Source organism: Uloborus diversus, chromosome 2 (assembly GCF_026930045.1).
Source record: "Uloborus diversus isolate 005 chromosome 2, Udiv.v.3.1, whole genome shotgun sequence".
In the NCBI taxonomy this organism is placed as follows: domain Eukaryota; kingdom Metazoa; phylum Arthropoda; class Arachnida; order Araneae; family Uloboridae; genus Uloborus; species Uloborus diversus.
The window spans coordinates 31,835,217-31,855,553 of record NC_072732.1 but is presented as its reverse complement, the minus strand read 5'-3'; the positions used below and the strand labels follow the sequence as shown (position 1 = coordinate 31,855,553).

Genomic DNA, 20,337 nt, shown 5'->3' with positions numbered 1-20,337 from the left:
ATCACATGTTCCTACACCAAAAAGCAACTTTTCAGTAGAAGGAGTTGAGATTATATCCCTAAGGGACTGTTAACCAAACATTGTTAAAATCGAAGCCTCAAATCAACTCTCTTTTTTTAGAGCTAAATGTATACATCAAATATGTTGGACCTGTAATAAATGTTGTTGATGTATTGCATAAACCCTAATAGCTGTGACTAAAATGGGATCCTAGCGTGAAACTTACACACAGTTGTGAAATGACCTTATAAAGTCATCAACAAGTCGCAACAAGTCGAATGTCAATCCACAGCAACATCACAAAATGACCTAGCTGTGAGATATGCAAAAGGTTTGAAATGGCTGTTCTCAAATCAATTGTTGTAGCATCCTGGCAGTGAAATCACATGAAACATGATGTAAATGTGTCACAGTGTGACTAGATCACAATGTGTGTAATGTCACAAATCTGTTGCTTTGTTACTGTGATCATTTTGATTCATTGTTACTGTGTCAGGACAGTGACATTCCTGTAACATTGTGATGACATCTTGTGCTATCAGGTAGGCTAAATACACAGTCCAGTCACATTAATGTGACCACCACGTACTTTCCACGTCAGAGTTAAATAACCAATCACAGAAGGCAGGTGGCAGCACAGTGCAGTTGAGCGTATATAAAGGGTGTGTGAGGGCTTCGGAAAACATTTCAATCGTTGGCATAATGCAGAAACAAAGCGATTTATCCGACCTCCAAAAAAGCATGATCATTGGCTTTCGGGCCAAGGGTGGAAGCATTTCCGAAACGGCTGAGTTTGTGAACTGTTCGCGTGCCGCCGTGGTAAAAGTGTACCCTGCATGGCAAAATGAAACTGTCCAAAATCAGCGACATGGCAAATGTGGTGCACCACGGGCCATAGATGACAGAGGCGAACGACGGTTGCGGAGATGCGTTCGGGCAGAAAGGCGGGCTACCGTTGAGCAACTGACCACCAAAATGAACCAAGAGGCTACCAAAAGTGTCTCCCAAACTACTATTCAGCGAACATTGCTGCATCTGGGGCTCCGAAGCAGACGCCTGGTTCGTGCACCTATGCTGACTGCTGTTCATCGACGACGAAGGCTAGAATTTGCACGCCAGTACAGCAGCTGGACGTCCACTGAGTGGCGACGGGTAGCGTTTTCAAATGAATCGCATTTTATGCTCCATCGGACAGATGGACATTGGCGTATAAGGCGTGAAACCTCTGAAAGGAACCACCCTGCAACCATTGCCGGAACGGTCCAAGCTGGAGGCGGGAGCATTATGGTCTGGGGAATGTTTTCCTGGCATTCTCTGGGTTCACTGGTCATTGTGGAAGGCACGATGGATCAATACAAGTACGCGTCTGTCCTTGCTGACTATGTCCACCCCTACATGCGCATTGTTTTTCCTCGGGATGATGGCATCTTCCAGCAGGACAATGCGAGGTGCCATACAGCTGCCAGTGTAGGTGCGTGGTTCAAAGAGCACCAGGATGAGTTTACTGTCCTCCACTGGCCAGCAAACTCACCTGACTTAAACCCAATCGAGCATCTGTGGGACCATCTCGATCGAGTTGTTCGCGCCATGGATCCTCAACCGTGTAATTTAGCGCAGCTGGCCACGGCATTAGAGTCGGCATGGCTCAACATCCCAGAGAACACCTTCAGGGACCTAAGTGACTCTCTCTTCCTGCATGTCTCGCAGCTGTCCGCTCTGCAAAAGATGGTTATTCTGGCTTTTGACAGATGGTCACATTAACGTGATTGAACTGTGTATAATCCCTATTCAAAAAGCACCTCTTTAAAAGACCCATTGGTGGTCTCTTTAGGGAGGTTTCACTATATATTTTAATTGAACTTGTTAGAATTTTGAACAAAGATAAAAAGAAATATGGTGGGTGTTTTCACAATAGTGTACCCATATTCTGCAAAGACATATGCACATGAATGTTCATAACAATAAGGAGAGATAGTTGCAGACTTTCACATTCTCTTAGATAAACGGAAGGCTCGGAGCAGCATAAATGAGCCCCCCCCCCCCTCCCCCATTGTGAAGTTTGCCCTCAAATTGATACCAAAGTGCTACAGTCTACTAAGTCCTTTTATTTTAATGCCTCAAAAGAGTACTAGTTTATATTAAGTCCTTAACCTCACTTTTTAATTCATTTTAAGGAAGCAATTCCTTGGAATTATGTGATCTTAGTAATGTTACATGTAGATAAAATTACCTCTGTCTGATTGGCAATATAGTAAAATCAAGGGCTCTAGGCAAATTTGACCCACCCCTGTGAACAGGAAAAGAATTTGTTTTTCAAAAAGTGAAGGATGATCATAAAAGAATGAAGAATGATCGTAAAAGAAGTAATCTTTTGCCATAGGTCTAATTATCAGCAATGCGAGAATTTGAGTTACTATTGAAGAGAAGGCAAGACGGAGGAGAGGTTCTCTTTCCATGTGTACTGTTTATCTCCAAATATAATTTTGGCACTTAAATCCCCCCTTGCTTCTCACTGCATCATATGCGGTACTCTAGGTGCAGCACTTATTAACAATGTGTGTTTTGAATTAGGTGTTACCCTTGGGAGAAAAATCTTTTTGAAGCACATTCAAACGCTTAAAGGTTTCGATTTGGTTTCGGTACTTTCATGTTTAATCTCTTCGTATTAGAAGCTTAATTTATTTTACTGCTTATGACTTTAATTTCTGATCATATATATATATATATATAGAAGATATTTACATATCTTCTAAAATAAATTCTGGGTACACTATTATGTTAACACATAATTTTACCAACTTCTTGCTTTGCTTTTTTTTTCTCTGATGAATTATTTATCGTTGGGGTATCATTTGAAGTTTCAGAAGATTGAGAAAAAGACAAAATTAAATATTTTCTCAAATGGCTTCAAGAGGTACAAAAGATGAAAATATTGATGGATGATTGATGGACGAAGTGCTGAAATACAATGAACGTGAAACCACTGATATATAATTTTCAGTTAAAGGAGCAACAAGTTGGTGAGAAAAACTATGCAAGAATATAACTTTAAAAACATTTTCTTAGTGTACTCAACAACTTAAGTGCATATAAACCTTCTTTCTTTCGAAGCACCTACAATTGAAAGTGGATAACAATTGTTAAATGTTGTCAAAAAGTAAAAGTGCATTTATTATTTGAATGCCATCCTCATACTTGGATGGATGGACAGTTTGTTTAAACGCAACTGCATGTTCCTGTCTCTATTTGGTCTTTAGTTGACGCTATGCTGCATTTCCATAAAGGGAAAACGTTCCTGCTAATACTATTAATTGTTTATGGATTATGGAATTGTGCTGTCACTCTGTGGTTGGGTTGGACTGGCCATCAGTGGATTCTCATTCATCAGAAGATTTTTCACTGCTCCCCGGTCCCAAAACCGGTTCCGTGTTTCTCCGTTTCATTTTAATTTTGCGTAGCATGGTGGCCTGGAAAGAGGGTGGCTTTCAGTTTAGGGAAGTTGAGGAAACAGAGAGATTGACCACTTCAACAGCAAGAGGCTCAAAGTCTGCTAACTCAAAAACAGCCATAATAAACATTCGAGTTGAACCTCAGTCAGACATCAGAGCCACCAATTGAAGACTTCTAGTTAGTTGAAGATGGCTTCAATCGATGGTTCAGGCTTCTGACCGAGGTTCAACTCTGCTAGTGAATATGGCCGTAAGAATGCGTCTTTGGAGATAGAAAAAACTATGTTTTATCCATCATTTGATTGAATTTTGGACACTTACGTACTATTCCGTGAACCATTTGCATGCAAACTAAAACCATCAACAAAAGAAAGTTATGATCATAAAATCTTTCTAAATACAGTAAAACCTGTGAAGTTGACCACCTGTCTAAGTTGACCGCTTTTTTCAGGCACGGACTTAGCCCTTATCATATAAATCAACTTTTGCAAGTTGATCACCTGTTTAAGTTGACCACTAAAAAAGTAGTGCACCACAAAAGTAGTCAATTTACACAGGTTTCACTGTATCTTCATCCGTAAGTTACCCAGAACGAGTAGATAAAGTTTGGTGGCTCCATCTTTGGCAGTCAATCGTGCGTTTGGTGAAGTTTTGGTTCGAACGAAAATGGTGGGTGGAATAAAACCCAACTATCCAACTTTGGTCTATATATTTTGTTTATTTTTATTATTTCTGTACCTGGGAGGTAAAGGGCACTATGTCACAAAAGTAAAAGTTTTCAAGAGGTGTGCTTCAAGTCCTCTGAACATAGTATAAAAACAATTGAGTAACTTAGTGCTACCAATTTTGAAAAAGGTGTTCCTTGAAACACCGAAACATGTGTCTGCAGCAATTTACAATTTTTGGACTTCAAAACGTTGGTTAATTGATTATTCAGCACAAAGGTATTTATTTGTTATGATGCCCTTTACCTGCCATAGACAGATTTATTTATTTATTTTCCCTTTTTAAAGATTTAAAAATAAATTGGGACAAACTTTGAACCTTTTGCTATTTTGTGTGATCAATGTAGAATTACGCATCTAATTAAGCAACATGCGCTTTATATGGACTATAAGTATGCACAACAACGAGAAAAATCAGGCGGGTGCAATGCAAAATTAAGGGTTGGGTTGTTCGTCATTAAAGTACACTATTTCTCTCAATTCACTGATTAAAGAATGTACTAATATAGGCCTAACCATTTCTCTCGTGTGATGCATTAACTTTTCATATGCATATATATTGAAAAATGAAGATCCTCTTTTCTGAAAACAATCAGTATAATTTGTGCGAAAACCCTAGTTATACTATATAAACTAATTGATTCTCTCATAGCAAGTAAAATATTCTTTGTAAATGCAAAATAAAGCAACGTCAGCGCAAAATTATTAGACTGATAACATTTGCAGGAAGTGTTGAACTTACTATCCTAAGCTATATACTATCTACAATGCTTAAACTTACTGTGCCTAGATTAAATCTTACTTTCAAATGTAGCAAAAAAATTTAGTTCTTCGTTCTTCTTAATCTTTGTAAAATAAAGTATGCCTTAACATTTGTTTATAAGAATCAACAGTGCTTTCCATATGCTTGTACATGTCATTTATGTTAAATTTAATGTGCTCTTTCTTTTATTGTGGACATACATTATGAAAGCTTGGCCTATATCTAAAATGAAGCATTCGGTTTTGTTTGTGCATGTTTGGTAAATAAGAACATTCACTAAGTAAACAAAACATGCAATTTTACAATTAATCCATGCAATATTTTGTATACAAGCTAGGCTGTAAATACATTAATAATTCTATTTAAATAAATTTCCCTTTTAGTGCTCCGTTAGAACTGCAAAATCGAACAGGATTAAGGTTTTCTTTTGTATGTTTGTTGTGTGTTGTGTGTGTGCTTATGGTTGTTAACGAAATAACAAAAGTGTGCACACAATGAAAAAAAAAAACCTTCATGCACATGCATTTTAATGCATATTTTGGAAAAAATGTATGTCAGTAGTTTTCTTTTCCTGTTTAAAGAAAATAAATAAATTTTTCGGCTTTTTATAACTCCTTAAGTTTGCATACCAGTAAAACCTTTAAATAGTTTCCGTAATTTTTATCGAAATTGATCAGTTTTTGCGATTTCATGCATGTAATCTGTTTTTATGCCTTTATATATATATATATATATATATATATATATATATATATATATATATATATATATATATATATATATATATATAAGTGTGTGTGTAAAAAAAAAAGATACATAAACATGTTAACCATTCTTCGATGGATAAAATAAATCTAGAATTTCCTTTTTGCATTTCATTGTTTGATCCTTCTATAGATGTATGCGTAAATAGTGTGATCTAAACTCGCTTATGCTTTCCCCGTTTTAACAGGGTAAGCGCGTTAATCGGACTTGAAACAGTTTATCGATTAAACTAATGGTAATTTTTATGATGCCGAAAAAACGAACGTATTTTTATATAAAATATAATTTATTGTTATCAATGCGAATAATAACAACCTTGCATTTATAGCTTATTTTTTATGCCTGGTTGATCTTAGCGCGTTGGCTAATTTCTCAATACATAAAATTTTTAAAATACATTAAATTCAAGAAAGTACAATAACTTCATAAGAGTGTAATGTAATAGAAATGAGGCAGAAAAGAAAGATCTTCTTTTGAAGGTTTCAGCTTTTAGACTCGAAGTACCATGGTTTTTGTTTAAAAAATCTGTAAATAATGAAAATGCTTTGTTTTGAAAATAAAACGTATGGTTTTATGAGTTACTTTACTCCTAAAATCTTGTGTTTCTTTCTTTATTTTTTTCCCCTCTTCTGCAGAATTTCGCTTTTGACGCTTAACTCCTTTTCAATGTCAATTTTTCAATTCATCTTATTTATTTTAGCCAAAAAAAAAAAAGAAGAGATCATCAATTTACGATTTACGTTTCATGAACTCACTACAAAACCTAACGAATCCTGCGTATCACCTAAATAAATTAGAGCACATTCTTGATTTTCCTATGAATAAATTCCCTGGATTTGAAATACTTTAAAAGTTCAGCATTATTTCTATTTTCTCCTCGTATTTCCCATTTATTTTCTTTAACTTGTTTTCCGAGAATTTTATAGGGGAAAACATCCTTAAAATACTAGGGTTAAGAAAAAGATACTGTTAAGACGTTAAACGTCAACTTTATGAGGAGGAAATAATCAAGGCCGCCCATAGCCAAGGCGAGCTCTTGTCGGTTTGGTCGCCGGGCTCCCATAAAACTTATGAAATTTAAATGATCCCAATCCCCTCCCCCGGAAGGATCCTGGCTCCTAGTTTCCGACTAGAATGACATGGCGTCTTGTCTGCTCTGTACCCGATGAGTAAAAATTATCTTTAATGTTGCATCGACCCCGTGGTTAGTAATCATGATAAAGATAAATAATCTTTTGTAAACCGATAATACTATGCGTAAGTCAAACCACATTTTAGAGTGTATCATTTAGGTAGCAATTGAACAAGATTGCGAGTAAATATAATTTTGTATGTAACTGTTAAAGGTTTTAATGTGAATGAGTAAAGGGAATGTCTGTTGGAAACAAGCTATTTGTCTAACTCTGCCTCAATGCTCGGGCATTAAGCACCTTCACACCTGGTGTCCGGTATACCGGACATACACTTTAAACAGGTGCTAATAATTTAATAATTGATTTAATTAGTTGATTTTTTTGTAGTTGACTCTTTACATTCTACTTATTATAATCGGTGAAATAATTTTTCGTTTTGGGATTGACAACACTGACATATAAGGATTAAGAGATAGAGAGTGGCTCATTTTTCCAACCATGGATTTTCATCTGAAAAGCGAGGTTTTCTTCCTGATTTTTTAAAAAATATATAATCTTTAACTAATCGTTTCAAACGCTTATATTATGTTTCATAATTGTTTGTAGAACATTTTATAATGAAGTTTTTTCGGTATTTTATCGTTTTTGTGCATGAAATATTGATTTCAAAAGTCCGGAATATTGGACGTGTCATAACTCTTTTAATTTTTCTCCTACAAACTCAAAATTTGTCTATAAGATACCCTTTACCATAGTACACTGTTTACTAAATATCAACATTTTTGGTCCAATATTTCATAATTCCGACTGAAGGGGTTAATACAAGGAAAACGTGAGTGTCCTCTCACAACCTATCGAAAACTTAACAATTCAAATTTTGTCAAGCTCTTAAAATTTTTTTGATAGTTTCTCTCAATGACTGTTATCCTCTTTTTTTATTAATTCGAAAATTATTGGAGGAAAGAGTCCAACACTAGTGTTTTTATTAGGGTGTGTACCGCAATTATACTTGACGCCGACTATTGTTAAAAATAATATCTAAATTAAACGAGAAAATAAGTATATGTGCATGCAATTCAATGTATAAAACAACTGGAAATGAAATCATTTTAGTACCGATTACCTCTTATTAGTATGAGAGGATGTAGTGATAAAATAAAATGATAATTTTCCGTATAAGAAGTATTATATGCAGGTAGTTGTGAGTGGTTTATATGAGAAAAGAGCATACATTCATGCAAAAACATCATCACACTACACATATCCAGGAGTACTTAAACAGCAATTAAGAAGGGTGTCAAAAGTAAGGCATTAATTCTTACTTTATGTTAAAATTCTTACCTTAAGAGCAGATCTGAGGACTACAACTTCACCAGAACTTTGTATCCATGGTTCTCCATCGACTTGAACTGGCATTTCGGTGTATAGTTTAATCCGCAACTAGTGAAACAATGTTAGTCACTTCTCGTGTAATAACACGTTTATTTTTTTACAATAAGAGAAATTAACTTTAGCAAAAGCAATCAAAATTTATTTAGAACATATAAGGACTTTCTTGCAACAAGAAAGAAATTCATTTAATGTTAGATAATACATCCAATAAATACATAAGTACAAAATCAACAGAACGCAACCGACGAGTAAAAAGACACATAGCTGATGTTATGTATGATAAGTCGATGTCAGATAATATGTCTCAAGAGAATTTTCTATCAATTGATAAGAACCAGCAACGGCTTATTAATATGTTATGTGTGAAGGTTTCAGAAAAAAAATCTAGTGAAGCAAGCTGGTAAAGATGCTGAGTTTCTTAAAATCACAACTGCTCTGGAATTGGGAAACAAGCTGCCTGATTTTTAACCTTTAAGAACACAAACCGAAAAAGCAACTGTGAATTTCAGAATAGTCACTTGACCAACACCTGGCCATTATTTACCCTTTTTCCAAGATCCTTTTAGTGACGTACTTGTGTTTGAAGTCGAAAATTGCCTGTTTGTCTTGTTCTTTCTGATTATTTTTCTTAGAAATCACATGTAAATATTCCAATTTTTATGCAAAAAGCATATAAAAATAACAAAATACAATTGCGAGAGCTGCAATAATTATTCAACAAATGCCAACAAGTTGTCTCAATGACTAAAATACATTGAAATTATTTTTTTTTTTAATTTTATATTCGTGAAATTCGCAAATCAAACGTTTATCATCATTTTTTACTATAATGTGATCGTATTTATTTTAATTGTGTTCTTCTGTTCTTTGCTCTTTCGATAACAGTACTACTACTAGACATTAAATAGAAAAATCTTTAAAAAAGGATAGTTAAACTTTAAAAGATGCTGGCGTACGGAGTACGCCACCCGTGTTCGTGTTCTTATGTTACTTCAAACCGTCCATGTTCTTAAAGGTTAATATTGGTCACCGAACAGGATAGTTTAATTATTTATATTCTTTTACTCTTGAAAGGACACGAAATTGCATCATTTTGACTTTCTCACTGTTCGAACCGAAAAATATCTTGATTAGCAGCAAAAATATAGTTATCAGTTTCCAGTCCAGCAAAAATGCCATATCGTGTGCTAAGCCGCGGTTTAATTGTTATTAATACGTACATCCAAGTATGCGTTTGTCACGAGCTGCTCCAAAATTATATGAGGTGCTTCATTTTTTCATGAAAAAAAAAAATGCATACCTATCATAATTTAAATTTTGCATATTCTTAGTGCCAACGTTTACGTTTAGAAGTGTTTTCCTGTACAAGCCGTGCGTCAAGACTCAGTTTCTACTTACGTACAGCATGTAAAGATTAAATGTCTATTTACATATTTTTTAAAGGATTCTGTGTTTACTTAGATGTCCTCTTTGTGCAATGTAGATAGCACTCCGCCGGTCAAGGAAGATCGGGCGCCGATCAGTTTGGACGCCGGGAACTTAGGGTGCCAGGAACATTGGGCGCCGAGCACATGGGGCCCAATGTTCCCGGCACCCAATATGCCTGGCCCCCAATGTTCCCGACGCCCAATCTTCCCATTTCGGCACTCCGCAGTCTAATCTGTATTTGTCCCTTGTGAACTACGTTAGTGAATCCCTCCACTTCCAACTATTTTTTCTAACTTTATGAAAAGTCTTTTCCTCTACATGCTCTGTGTAAGGACTCGTTGTGTACTTGACTTACATAATTGTTTGCTAAGATTCCGTGTCTACTTACATGTCCTCCTTGTGCAATGCGGATGGCACTCCGCAATCCACTCTGTATTTGTCCCATGTGGACGACGCCAGTGACTCCCACCACTTCCAACATGCCGTCGTAATGGGTTGGCTTGGCAAACTGGTCCTCCTTCTCCGGGCCCCAAGGGTTAGCACCAGACCCCCAACTACGAAAAGTGATCAAATAATGTAGTTGAAATTTACCAATGTGCATAAAATAAACTATGGTGGGGGAATGTATCCATCAATGAGTCCAAATAAGATTGATGTTTAGTCAGCAGAAAAGCTCATTTTATTTTTGGTGTCTTCATAAAGGGGTTTTAACCGTGAATTATTCGCACATTTTCGATAGGAACAAATAAAAGTTAGTGTTTGAAAAACTCAAAAAATTAAGGCAGCTAAAAATGTCAACGTTTATCTTCACCGGAAGTACTCATTCAACAAAATGCAACTGGGACTCCTTTGAGTTGAAAATTATTTGAGAGGGAGAAGTATTCACATCCATCGCTCCAAATTTTATATCTTTTACGCATTGACTGCCGATGCGTGGTGTTATAGAAATAACCTTACTTTACTTGCACGTACAATATTTTAAAGATTGCTTGATTAGAAGCATACACCTGAAGCTAAATGAAAAGTCGTTATTGAATTTCTGGCGAGAAAAGGTTATACATTCAAGGACACTCATAATCGTTTGATGAATTGTTTATGGAGAAACTGTGATGGACATTAGCAATGTGCGGCGTTAGGTGAAGAAGTTTAGAAACTGCCAAAGAGAATTTTCTGATAAACCGAGGAGTGGCCTGCCAACATCAGTCATAGATGCAAATCAAGAATGTGCTGATGAATTGGCTCTAGGAGACGCTCGTTACAATTCAGAAGGTTGCACTGAACGACTCTTATGGATCTGCCCAAAGAATAGTTGCTGATTTTGGATCTCACTAAGTGTGTGCTAAGGCTGCTCCCAAACAGTTGACTTTTGATTACCGGAGGAGATGAGTGGAAGTTTGTCAAGAGCTTCTGGACTTTATTGAAATGGAGCAATAGGGCTTCATTAAAAATATGGTTTTTGGAGATGAGATCTGTAATAACACCTGTATCGTCTTATAAAAAAAAAACTTACTTGGTCACAGATTTAATAAGATAATTGACGTTAAAAGAGCTGTAAAATCGTGGCTCAACAAGCAAAACACTGATTTTTCCCAAAATGATTTTGATATCAAGTTATGGCGCAAATGTGTGCAAACTCATGATGACTACGTTGAGCGGTAGTTTTGTGTAGAGGAAAGTTCAGGCTGTGGTCTGTGATAACTTCTGCTGTTAATAAAGTTTTTATGTTATAGGAGGCCTTACTTTTTAAACCCCCTTTGGTATGTTATGCATTAATTTCAATATAATGTATTTCTACCTGAGAATATTGAGTATGATGATTCCTTCAACAGGTGGGAGGTCTATTACTTTGTTGTCTACTTCGAGCCGTACTTCTTTGTGGAAATCCCGCCACGTTCGTCGGCTCACCATTTTTCGGAGACCCATCTTAACGTACACGCCTTTATTGTGAAACCTGGAAAAGAAATGTTATTTATTTTCTTTTCTTTTTTTTTTTTTTGATAGAATAATTTTTAAAGTTGAAAAAGTTAAACCTCTCTGTAACAATGTATATTGAATTGAATTTTATACATGATTATTTTTGTTTCTCTACTAGTTCTAGTGTGCTGAAACACAGTAATAAAAATTTCCGTGATGCCGTATTATGACATTCATAAAGAAAAGGTATAAATCCTTATTTTGAAAGCTCACCTAAACAGGGTTGTTAGTGGAGGAGACATTGCTCCTCCCAAGGAAACTTCGAAATTCACTCATTACAATTTGAACTTTTATAGCAGTGCGTATCAAAAGTTGTTACTTTTGTGTTACACATCAAATCTGCTTCCGGATAATCGGATTTTTACTGGTGTATCATGAAAATCAGCACTTTGCAGAGTTGAAAAAAAGTGTATTACCTGCTGTTGAATTTATCTGGATTTTCTTCTCGGGCATTATGGAAGTCGAGGCAGAGAGAAGCGTCGATTCCGATTCCGAAGTAATTGTTCATGACGTAGATTGCCGTGTTGTCCTCTGAACTAGAGGCATTAGGACCGGACTTGTCGTCTCCCTTTTCATCCACGTGGAACACCACAGTCCACCTTAGGAACAGATGAGTGAAGAAATGTGTGAAAACTTATATAATGTACGTAAATGTGTGCTTAAAACTTTGCTTAAAAAGTATGACTTTGTGGCTAATTGTCAGCGAATAAAATATTACTTTCATTTAACTGTACGTTTTCATTTACCCTAGAGATAAGGGGTTAAAAAAAAAAAACAGAAAATTTCTTTCTCATGCAGGACCGGTGAGAGCCATGTCAGACTAGACGAAAACTAGGGACCCATCACGAAATCGGAGAAATGTAAGTTTTATTAACTTTATGGAAGAGGGAGGGTGGCTACTAAACTGACAAAAAGTCCGCCTTGGCCCTTGTTGGCCATTGTCCCATGCGTTTGATGTGGGTAAAAAACTGTTACATACACACCCAGCTTAGGGACTTAAGTAGAGCAACGAAATTCAACCTGGGGCCCATGGGCTGCATGCAACCTCCAGATGTAACTTAATATCACTTAATGAACAAAATATAGCAAAAAATTTAATTATGCGCTAACTTTATGTAGAATTCCCTCAAAAACGATCTTGGAAGGTCAAATTATAATTTGCATTAAATTTTAATCTTCCAAGAAAATTTGAAGAATGACTTGCTTTTGTTTCAATTTACCCTAAAATTCATAAAGTATGGCTCAGATGGAAACACTGAATTTGAAAATCACAGACAGCGGAGAAGAGGAAACTCACAAGAACATGTTCTTGGCAATCTTCCACGCAACCATCAAACTAGTAAACCAGAATGAAAGTCACTAAATTTTGGGAAAACGACTTTTTTCAGTGTCATTTTTAAGCAATGATGACACCTACAGAGTTATTTACGTGTGAACTGCCCCGAAATGACTTCTGTATGTTGCCTACTCTCTGTTTACGGAATACATAAACCGAAAGTGAACAAAAAGGCTCCCAGAGGTTTGCCGCTATGCACTTTTGGGGATTTTTTTTTTTTTTTTTTGAATAAAAAGTTAACCATTAAGATTCACCGTCTGTGCCTAGCGCCAGTTTGTTCTTGTCCAAGGCAAGCACGTGATTGAGGACGCCAAATTACGCAATTCTTTGTCCACATCTAGTCTATCTTTCTCGGGAATGAAGTTTGGTGATCACTCACCCCCCATTTGTGGTAATCCAATCTGTTTTCGTTTTCATGTATCCTACTACTCTAAAAATCTTTCAGTAGCATTACATTACACCCCAGGGTCTACCGTCTTAAAACAAAGACATCATTTAGTACCAGATAATTTTCACTCGTAGCTCGAGTCACGTATGGAACTAACTATCTTAGTAACTTGCTTTGCTTAGTGGCAATGTGTTGCCATGGATCTAGATTTCGTTTTCAAAGATGCTTACCTGTCGAGCCTGATTTCTTCTGCATCGATGACATCCTTGAGTATCGTGAGGGGTTCTTCCCCACCTGTGTATCCAGGTCCCCACCGCAGAACCCTTGCGAGGTCGTTCCCTGTCCCCAAGGGAAGGATGGCGCAAGGAGGACTTTGGCACTCGGAATCCTGTCCCACATTGTCCAAGCACTGCAGCACCCAGCCCACCGTTCCGTCTCCGCCACACACCAGGATTTTGTAGTCTCGGATGTGCCGGAATACGTACAAACTATTTAAAAAGAAGAGGGTGGATAGGAAAGCGAGTATTATATTCTGAAACATATAATAGGGTTTGACCAATAAACGACCACTTCAATCAACGGCAACGGTAATCACGGCACTCATGGTGCACCAGGTTCACACATTAGGGGGTAAATTCCAGGCTGGACTGACGCCTAGTGCAAGACCTTCCCCGGCGCAATGTAACACGTGCGGAGACATCACTTCGTCCTCCGAACCCAGAGGGCGGACCCGCGAACGGTCGGCCCTCTTCATGGACCTCTCGTGTGGCTCTACGCTAAAAGGTGGGGTAAGGTGGAAAAAAGGTGAACTAGCATTAAAGCATAATTTCATTTTTAGAAATTCATGATATCATTAAAAACTACAGCATGTGGTGTATGACATTAGAAACATTTTTATTGAAAAATGTAGTTATTTAAAAAAAGAAGAAGAAGAAGAAAACTGAGGATACTTTTATGGCTCTGCTTATTTATTTATTTATTAAGGGTTTAAATGAAAAATGGTGCAGCAACCTAGTAAGTGAACGCATCGGAAAACCCGAAATTTCCTATTCCATTCCTTTTTGAGATCTATAGAAGGAAACTGCTGCTGCCAATTCATTAAAGAAAAATGCTTCAAACTTTATTTAAAAATTAGAACTGTTCATGCAATGGGGTATGTTCGTTTGTTGATCGGTTTACTCTACACCGTAAGTTGGGCTGATTTTGCGATACTCGGCATTTATTATTTGGTTTATCACTAGCAGGAACTTGAAACACCACAATCAGGAAGTATCCAAGATGCTACAGTTACTTTAAAAGTGCTAAGAAAGTATTTGATTTGAAGTTCGTCACAGTTTCCGATGTAAAAAAATAGAATTAAAATTTCAAAAACGCGAAATATCTTACCCTGGTAGAGGTCCACCATTCTCCAGGTCATACACCTGATAAGGATTTAAAAGTCGACGGAAAGATGAGATGAGTTCCATGCCCTGACAGCCCCCACTCTTCACATTCACGAACACCAACAACGGCTGCAAGAGAAAACGATTCTTAAAGAAGGAAGCTGCTACTCAGTACGGGTCTCACCCGCAGAAGTGAGTGAGAATTTTCAAGAAAAGCAAGAGTTGGTAAAGAACAATAGCATAACTAGATAAACATCTCTTAAAACTAGTCATTTATGATAACTTTGAACCATTTTTATTTAACTTTATACAAATTTATATTTTTTTATCATAAACCCCGCGTTATATCGCGCCTCATTCGGATGTATCGCGCTTTTCCTCTGTACCCTGAAAAAAAAAGTTAGTTGTAAAACTTCGTCCTAAATTTGAGATCACTTGCAGTACAAGCCTTGTGCTTTTTCGAAATTTTTTTTACCTTCCCTTTTCAACCAATAAATAAAGCAGGAATGTATTTAATTCTTCAGAATTCTCACTTTTTCAGTGATAATTGTTTGAACTCTTATTTCACTAAAAAAAAAAAAAGAAAGAAAGAAATGTTTTCAATTGTTTTTTATACTATTTAAAAATCCAACCCTTCTGCTGTGCTAAGCACAAACCTCGAATCTATACTATTTATACAAACTAAATCACTGTCACCAGGTGGCTCGTTATAACATATTTTACTTAAATAGTACAATGTTTTATGGACATCTGTGAACGGGAAGTATTTTTAAAAAAAATCTGAAAAAGTGGATCAAATATATGAAAGCGTAAAACTTTCCTCATTTTGAGCTCGGCTGCAGATACGACTTTTGTGCTTAGCACAGCAGTACACAACACAGCTCAATAATACTTTAGTTACTATTTAGGAACTACTCTCGAATGCCAATTTTAATTTACTGAAATCTTCGTCCTGCATTGTAATGTTTTATGCAATTTTATAAGCAATAGAAGTCTTATGATGCTATGAAAAACGAGCTGATATGGGCATCACATGACTTCCTTTTACTCCAATTTAATGTCATTTTCTCATTATTGGCAGTTTTAATATGATTCAATAGTTTACTCTCTAAATATCACGAACAGTGGCCAAATTGAAACCAGATTTTAAAAAAAAAATTAAAAAAAAATCGCCAAGTTGGTGACAAAACTTGGCGACCAAAAGACTCGCGATATATCGCCAAGTGTCCGCCAAATTATAACACCACTTGAGCTTACATCGAAATTAACAATGATTTCCCCCTAAAAAGGGGCAAAAGAACCCCTTTGGAGCATACGAATGCAACCAAAATGGAAGGTGCACAACTAGACCCCACTAGGAGTCTACGTACCAAATTTCAACTTTCTAGGACATTCCGTTCTTGAGTTATGCGACATATATACACACATACGCACATACATACGTACATACAGACGTCACGAGAAAACTCGTAATTAACTCGGGGATCGTCAAAGTGGATATTTTGGGTGTCTGTACGTTCCTATAGGCACATATCCACGTGTGGTCGGGTTGAAAAAAAAATTCAACATTCATTTGGGGGTGAGCAAAATGGAAATTAAGGCCGATTTTTGGGTGAAATTTTTTTCGCGAATACAATACTTCCTTTTTTGTAAAAGGAAGTAAAAATAGGAAGTTTTAAAACATATAGTAACTTTGTTTTATCGTTCCAAGTTGCACTACATGTGGTAAAACAATTTATATTACATCACATTTCTTACAAGGTTCAAAGTCATCCTAAGTGACTGTATAACTTTTAACTAGGCTAATAATTTATTTTAAATAGTTTCTATAAATATTAGTTCATAATTCGGTACCTCAGAGCCGGACTAACGTAAGCCACATTATTACTACTTTGCAAGAGAGCAGAAAAACTTTCGTCTTGTGCATACAAGGGATAGGGGTCGTGCTTTTTTATGCTGGTAAATAATTTTAAGAAATTTCTTTTATAGAACTGCGTTGTGATGACTCAATGCGGAATAAGATTCTACATAAAGTCGTAAAAACCTGAAAATTGCCATTTTTGGACATACGGTAGTCTGGCTATGAGGTACAGAATTTGGGATGACCACAAGAGTTTTTCATCAGGTTTATGTCGATCGCTGCATTAACAGTATTGAAGCATGACCTCTGGACAGTTAAAATATATAAACGGTGGCTCAGTTATTGATTTAAACTTTTAATTTCATGCTATTTCTTGCTACAAAACTCTATGAATTGGTTTGTGTAAAAGGCAGGGACTGTACGGGGGGCATTCGGGGTTCGGGCCCGGGGCACCAAAGGAAAGGGAGCACCAAATTTCTGTCATCATTTTTTTTTTTTTTTTTTTTTTTTTTTTGAGGAAAAAGACAGAGTGTAAAAAGACAGAAGAAAACCAAAACAGTTTTATGATGGACAATGTGGAGAAGTCATATTAGACTCTAAACAAAGTTTCAAGGTTTCCTGTTTTTATGTAATCTGCGATAATTTGATTACAAAACTAAAATTCAGAATGTCAGCCTATGATGGCATATTAAAGAAATTTTCTTGCTTGTTTGAATACGACAAGCAAAATATTCGAGAAAGTGCAAAAGACCTTTTAAAATCTTACTCCTGTGATTTGGAGGAATCTTTTCCTGATGAATTTATTCATATTAGTTCAATCATCGGAAAAGAAAGTTAAAAAAAATCCATAAACTTGATAAATGGATACTTTTGCCAATGTAGATACGGCCCTGAAATTGTTTTTGACTTTGCCAATCTCCAATTGTAGAGGAGAACGATCATTTTCGCTATTGAAGAGAACTAAGTGTCCTTTGCGTACTCTCATTTCTGATAGTAAATTATCTTCATTAGCTCTATTATCAATCGAGGGAAGTTTGACCGCAAAACTTGGTTATAAGGACATTATAGTAGAATTTACTACAAGAGAACAAAGGAGAAAACAAAGGAACGCAGAAAGTGCATTATGATTTACCTTAACCATCATAGTTTCTCCATCTGCGACTGCAAAAAAATTTCTTACATGAAAATCAGGAATTTATTTTAGAGTTTTCTTTCTATCAGAATAATATCCAAAAATTACCTTCATATTTTTTTGGAGGGGGGGGGGCGGGCATCATATTTGTCAGTGCCCGGAGGCACCCAAGTGTGTTAATCGGTCCCTGGTAAAAGGTGTGCGGTAGCATATAAACGATAAATAATCAATAGCGACACAGCATCAAAATTTCCTTATTTAGAATGAAGCAATTCAAACTTTGACAGAACATTATTAATATAGACTACAAAAGCCGACCAGTAAACATAAATTAAGCATTAAGTTACAGCCCTTAAGCCAGGGCTAAGGCAGAGCCACATGCAGTATACCGACAGCCCAGCCATCATATCCAAAGACTAGTTTTGCCCTTATTGTGGACTCATCAGTCTGGAGTAGTGAGTAATAGAGCTGGAGGCAGATGTCATCTCATTGAACCTGAGATTGCCAACAAACTGGTTGATGAAGTAGATTTATCTCAACAGCCAGAGTCCTCAGTCCATGGTACAGTTCAACTCGTAAAGTGTAGGCAAAGCTTGGGTATTAACCTTAGAGCAGGAATTAAAATGAAGGTAGCAAGTCCAATCATCGACTTAGCAAAAGCTGACCCAAAGACCCAAAGTCACGTGATTCAACAACGACGAATGGTTGGCACGTTTTGCGTGAAACAAGCGACAGAAACATGATTTCTTCCAATGCTTTGCTTTAAAATCTATCACGTGACTTGGGGTTTTGGTTTCATGAATGAAAGTCTTCACTCCCTCCATTTTATCTCTTCTCAGTGGTATAAACTGCAGTCTCTGGATGTGATAACTGGGCTGTCGGTATGTACTGCATGTAGTAAACATAAGTGTTCTTCGCGTATTTGTGTCACGCGCAATGGCAATCAAGCAGTGGCGCACCCACAGAGAGAGCTAAGGGGCTTAAGCCCCTCCCAGAGATAAGATGAAACTCAGAAATGGCCATAACCTCCTTGACCAGTCCAAGGAGAAGGCCTAAAATTGCGTCTTTTGACCTTTAATTTTGGGAATTTTACAAAATATTTAAAAATTACTCTTCTTAAAATACGGCTGCTGTAAGTTTCTGTTCCCAACAATCGACTTTTCTCTCCACAGAGGAGTAAGCTTTTTTCTTTAAAAAGGAGATATTTGTTGCAGCTTTCTTTATTCATTTTTGAGCAATCACGATTGCTTATTGCTTTCACTTGACTGTTTTTGGCGTCCTATCATTTTATTTTCCCACCGCCACCCTCCGCACCATCACCGTCGACCGGGTCCTCACGATGCTGCTCCTATAGCGAAAGCCGTCTCCAGGTTGCATCCATGTCCTACACACACGCGCATACATACACAACTACAAACACACGCACACAAACACATAAACACACATACACGTACACACACATGCACCTACACACACATACATACACAAACACATACACACACGCAAAAACATACGCACATACACACACACACATACAGGTACACACACATACATACACAAACACATATACACACAAACACATATACACACAAACACATACACACACGCAAAAACATACACACACATACACACAACTATCCACACATTCATGCCTGCACACAGACACAAACACATATGCCTACACACACATACACACGCCCCCCCCCCACACACAGACATTCATACACACAACTACCCACACACTTATGCCAGCACACAGACACAAACACACATGTCTACACACACATACACATACCCCCTACACACAAACACACATACCCCCACACACAAACATACACGCCTACATACACACACTCGTGATTGCAAAGACATAATTTGAATTCAAAATGTCAAAATTCAAATTAATTTTTCTTTTTTTTTTTTCTTAATTTCAGCATAATTAAAAGTTGGTGTGTGTCTTTTATGATTTGGAAATTTAAACTGATTTTGTGGTTCGATAGTCAGAGAGAGAACGTACTGAGAGCAGGAGAGCGCAATTTTATTCTCCCCTGAAATTTTATAAAGTTGATTTATAATTAAAATAAAAACTGTGTAACAAAACTTTACTGATACGAAATTAAAAAACAAATTCTGCATAAATCTGAGAAAGGTTGAAAAACACAGATTTTGCCTCTCTATTCACGTATCAGAGTTACCTAAAAAAATTCTAGCCACTCCCAGGAAAAAATCTTGAGTTCGCCACTGAATCAAGTCAGTTAAGCATCGTGTAAAACCTTAATTTTCTCCGATGCCTTTTTACTTCCTTTTACAAAAAAGGAAGTATTGTATTCGCGAAAAATATTTTTCTCAAAAATCGGCCTTAATTTCCATTTTGCTCACCCCCAAATGAATGTTGACTTTTTTTTTCGAACCGACCACACGTACATATGTACCTAAGAAAAGAACGTACAGACACCCGAAATATCCATTTTGACGTTTCCCGTGTTAATTACAACAAGTTTTCTCGTGACGTCTGCATGTACGTGCGTATGTGTGTATGTATGTCGCATAACTCAAGAACGGTATGTCCTAGAAAATTGAAATTTGGTACGTAGACTCCTAGTGGAATC

General features: G+C 36.7%; 1 protein-coding gene across 1 annotated transcript in view; it reads right to left on the bottom strand.

Moving 5' to 3' along the window:
- LOC129216951 (diacylglycerol kinase theta-like) overlaps window positions 1–20,337 on the bottom strand; it is an 84,997-nt gene that overhangs the window by 1,591 nt on the left and 63,069 nt on the right. The window contains exons 15-20 of the mRNA XM_054851172.1: window positions 14,740–14,864; window positions 13,584–13,841; window positions 12,046–12,228; window positions 11,451–11,606; window positions 10,044–10,209; window positions 8,177–8,275 (exon numbers count right to left, since the gene is read on the bottom strand). Coding sequence (XP_054707147.1) covers window positions 8,177–8,275; window positions 10,044–10,209; window positions 11,451–11,606; window positions 12,046–12,228; window positions 13,584–13,841; window positions 14,740–14,864 — 987 coding nt within the window. The remainder of the gene's footprint in view (window positions 1–8,176; window positions 8,276–10,043; window positions 10,210–11,450; window positions 11,607–12,045; window positions 12,229–13,583; window positions 13,842–14,739; window positions 14,865–20,337) is intronic.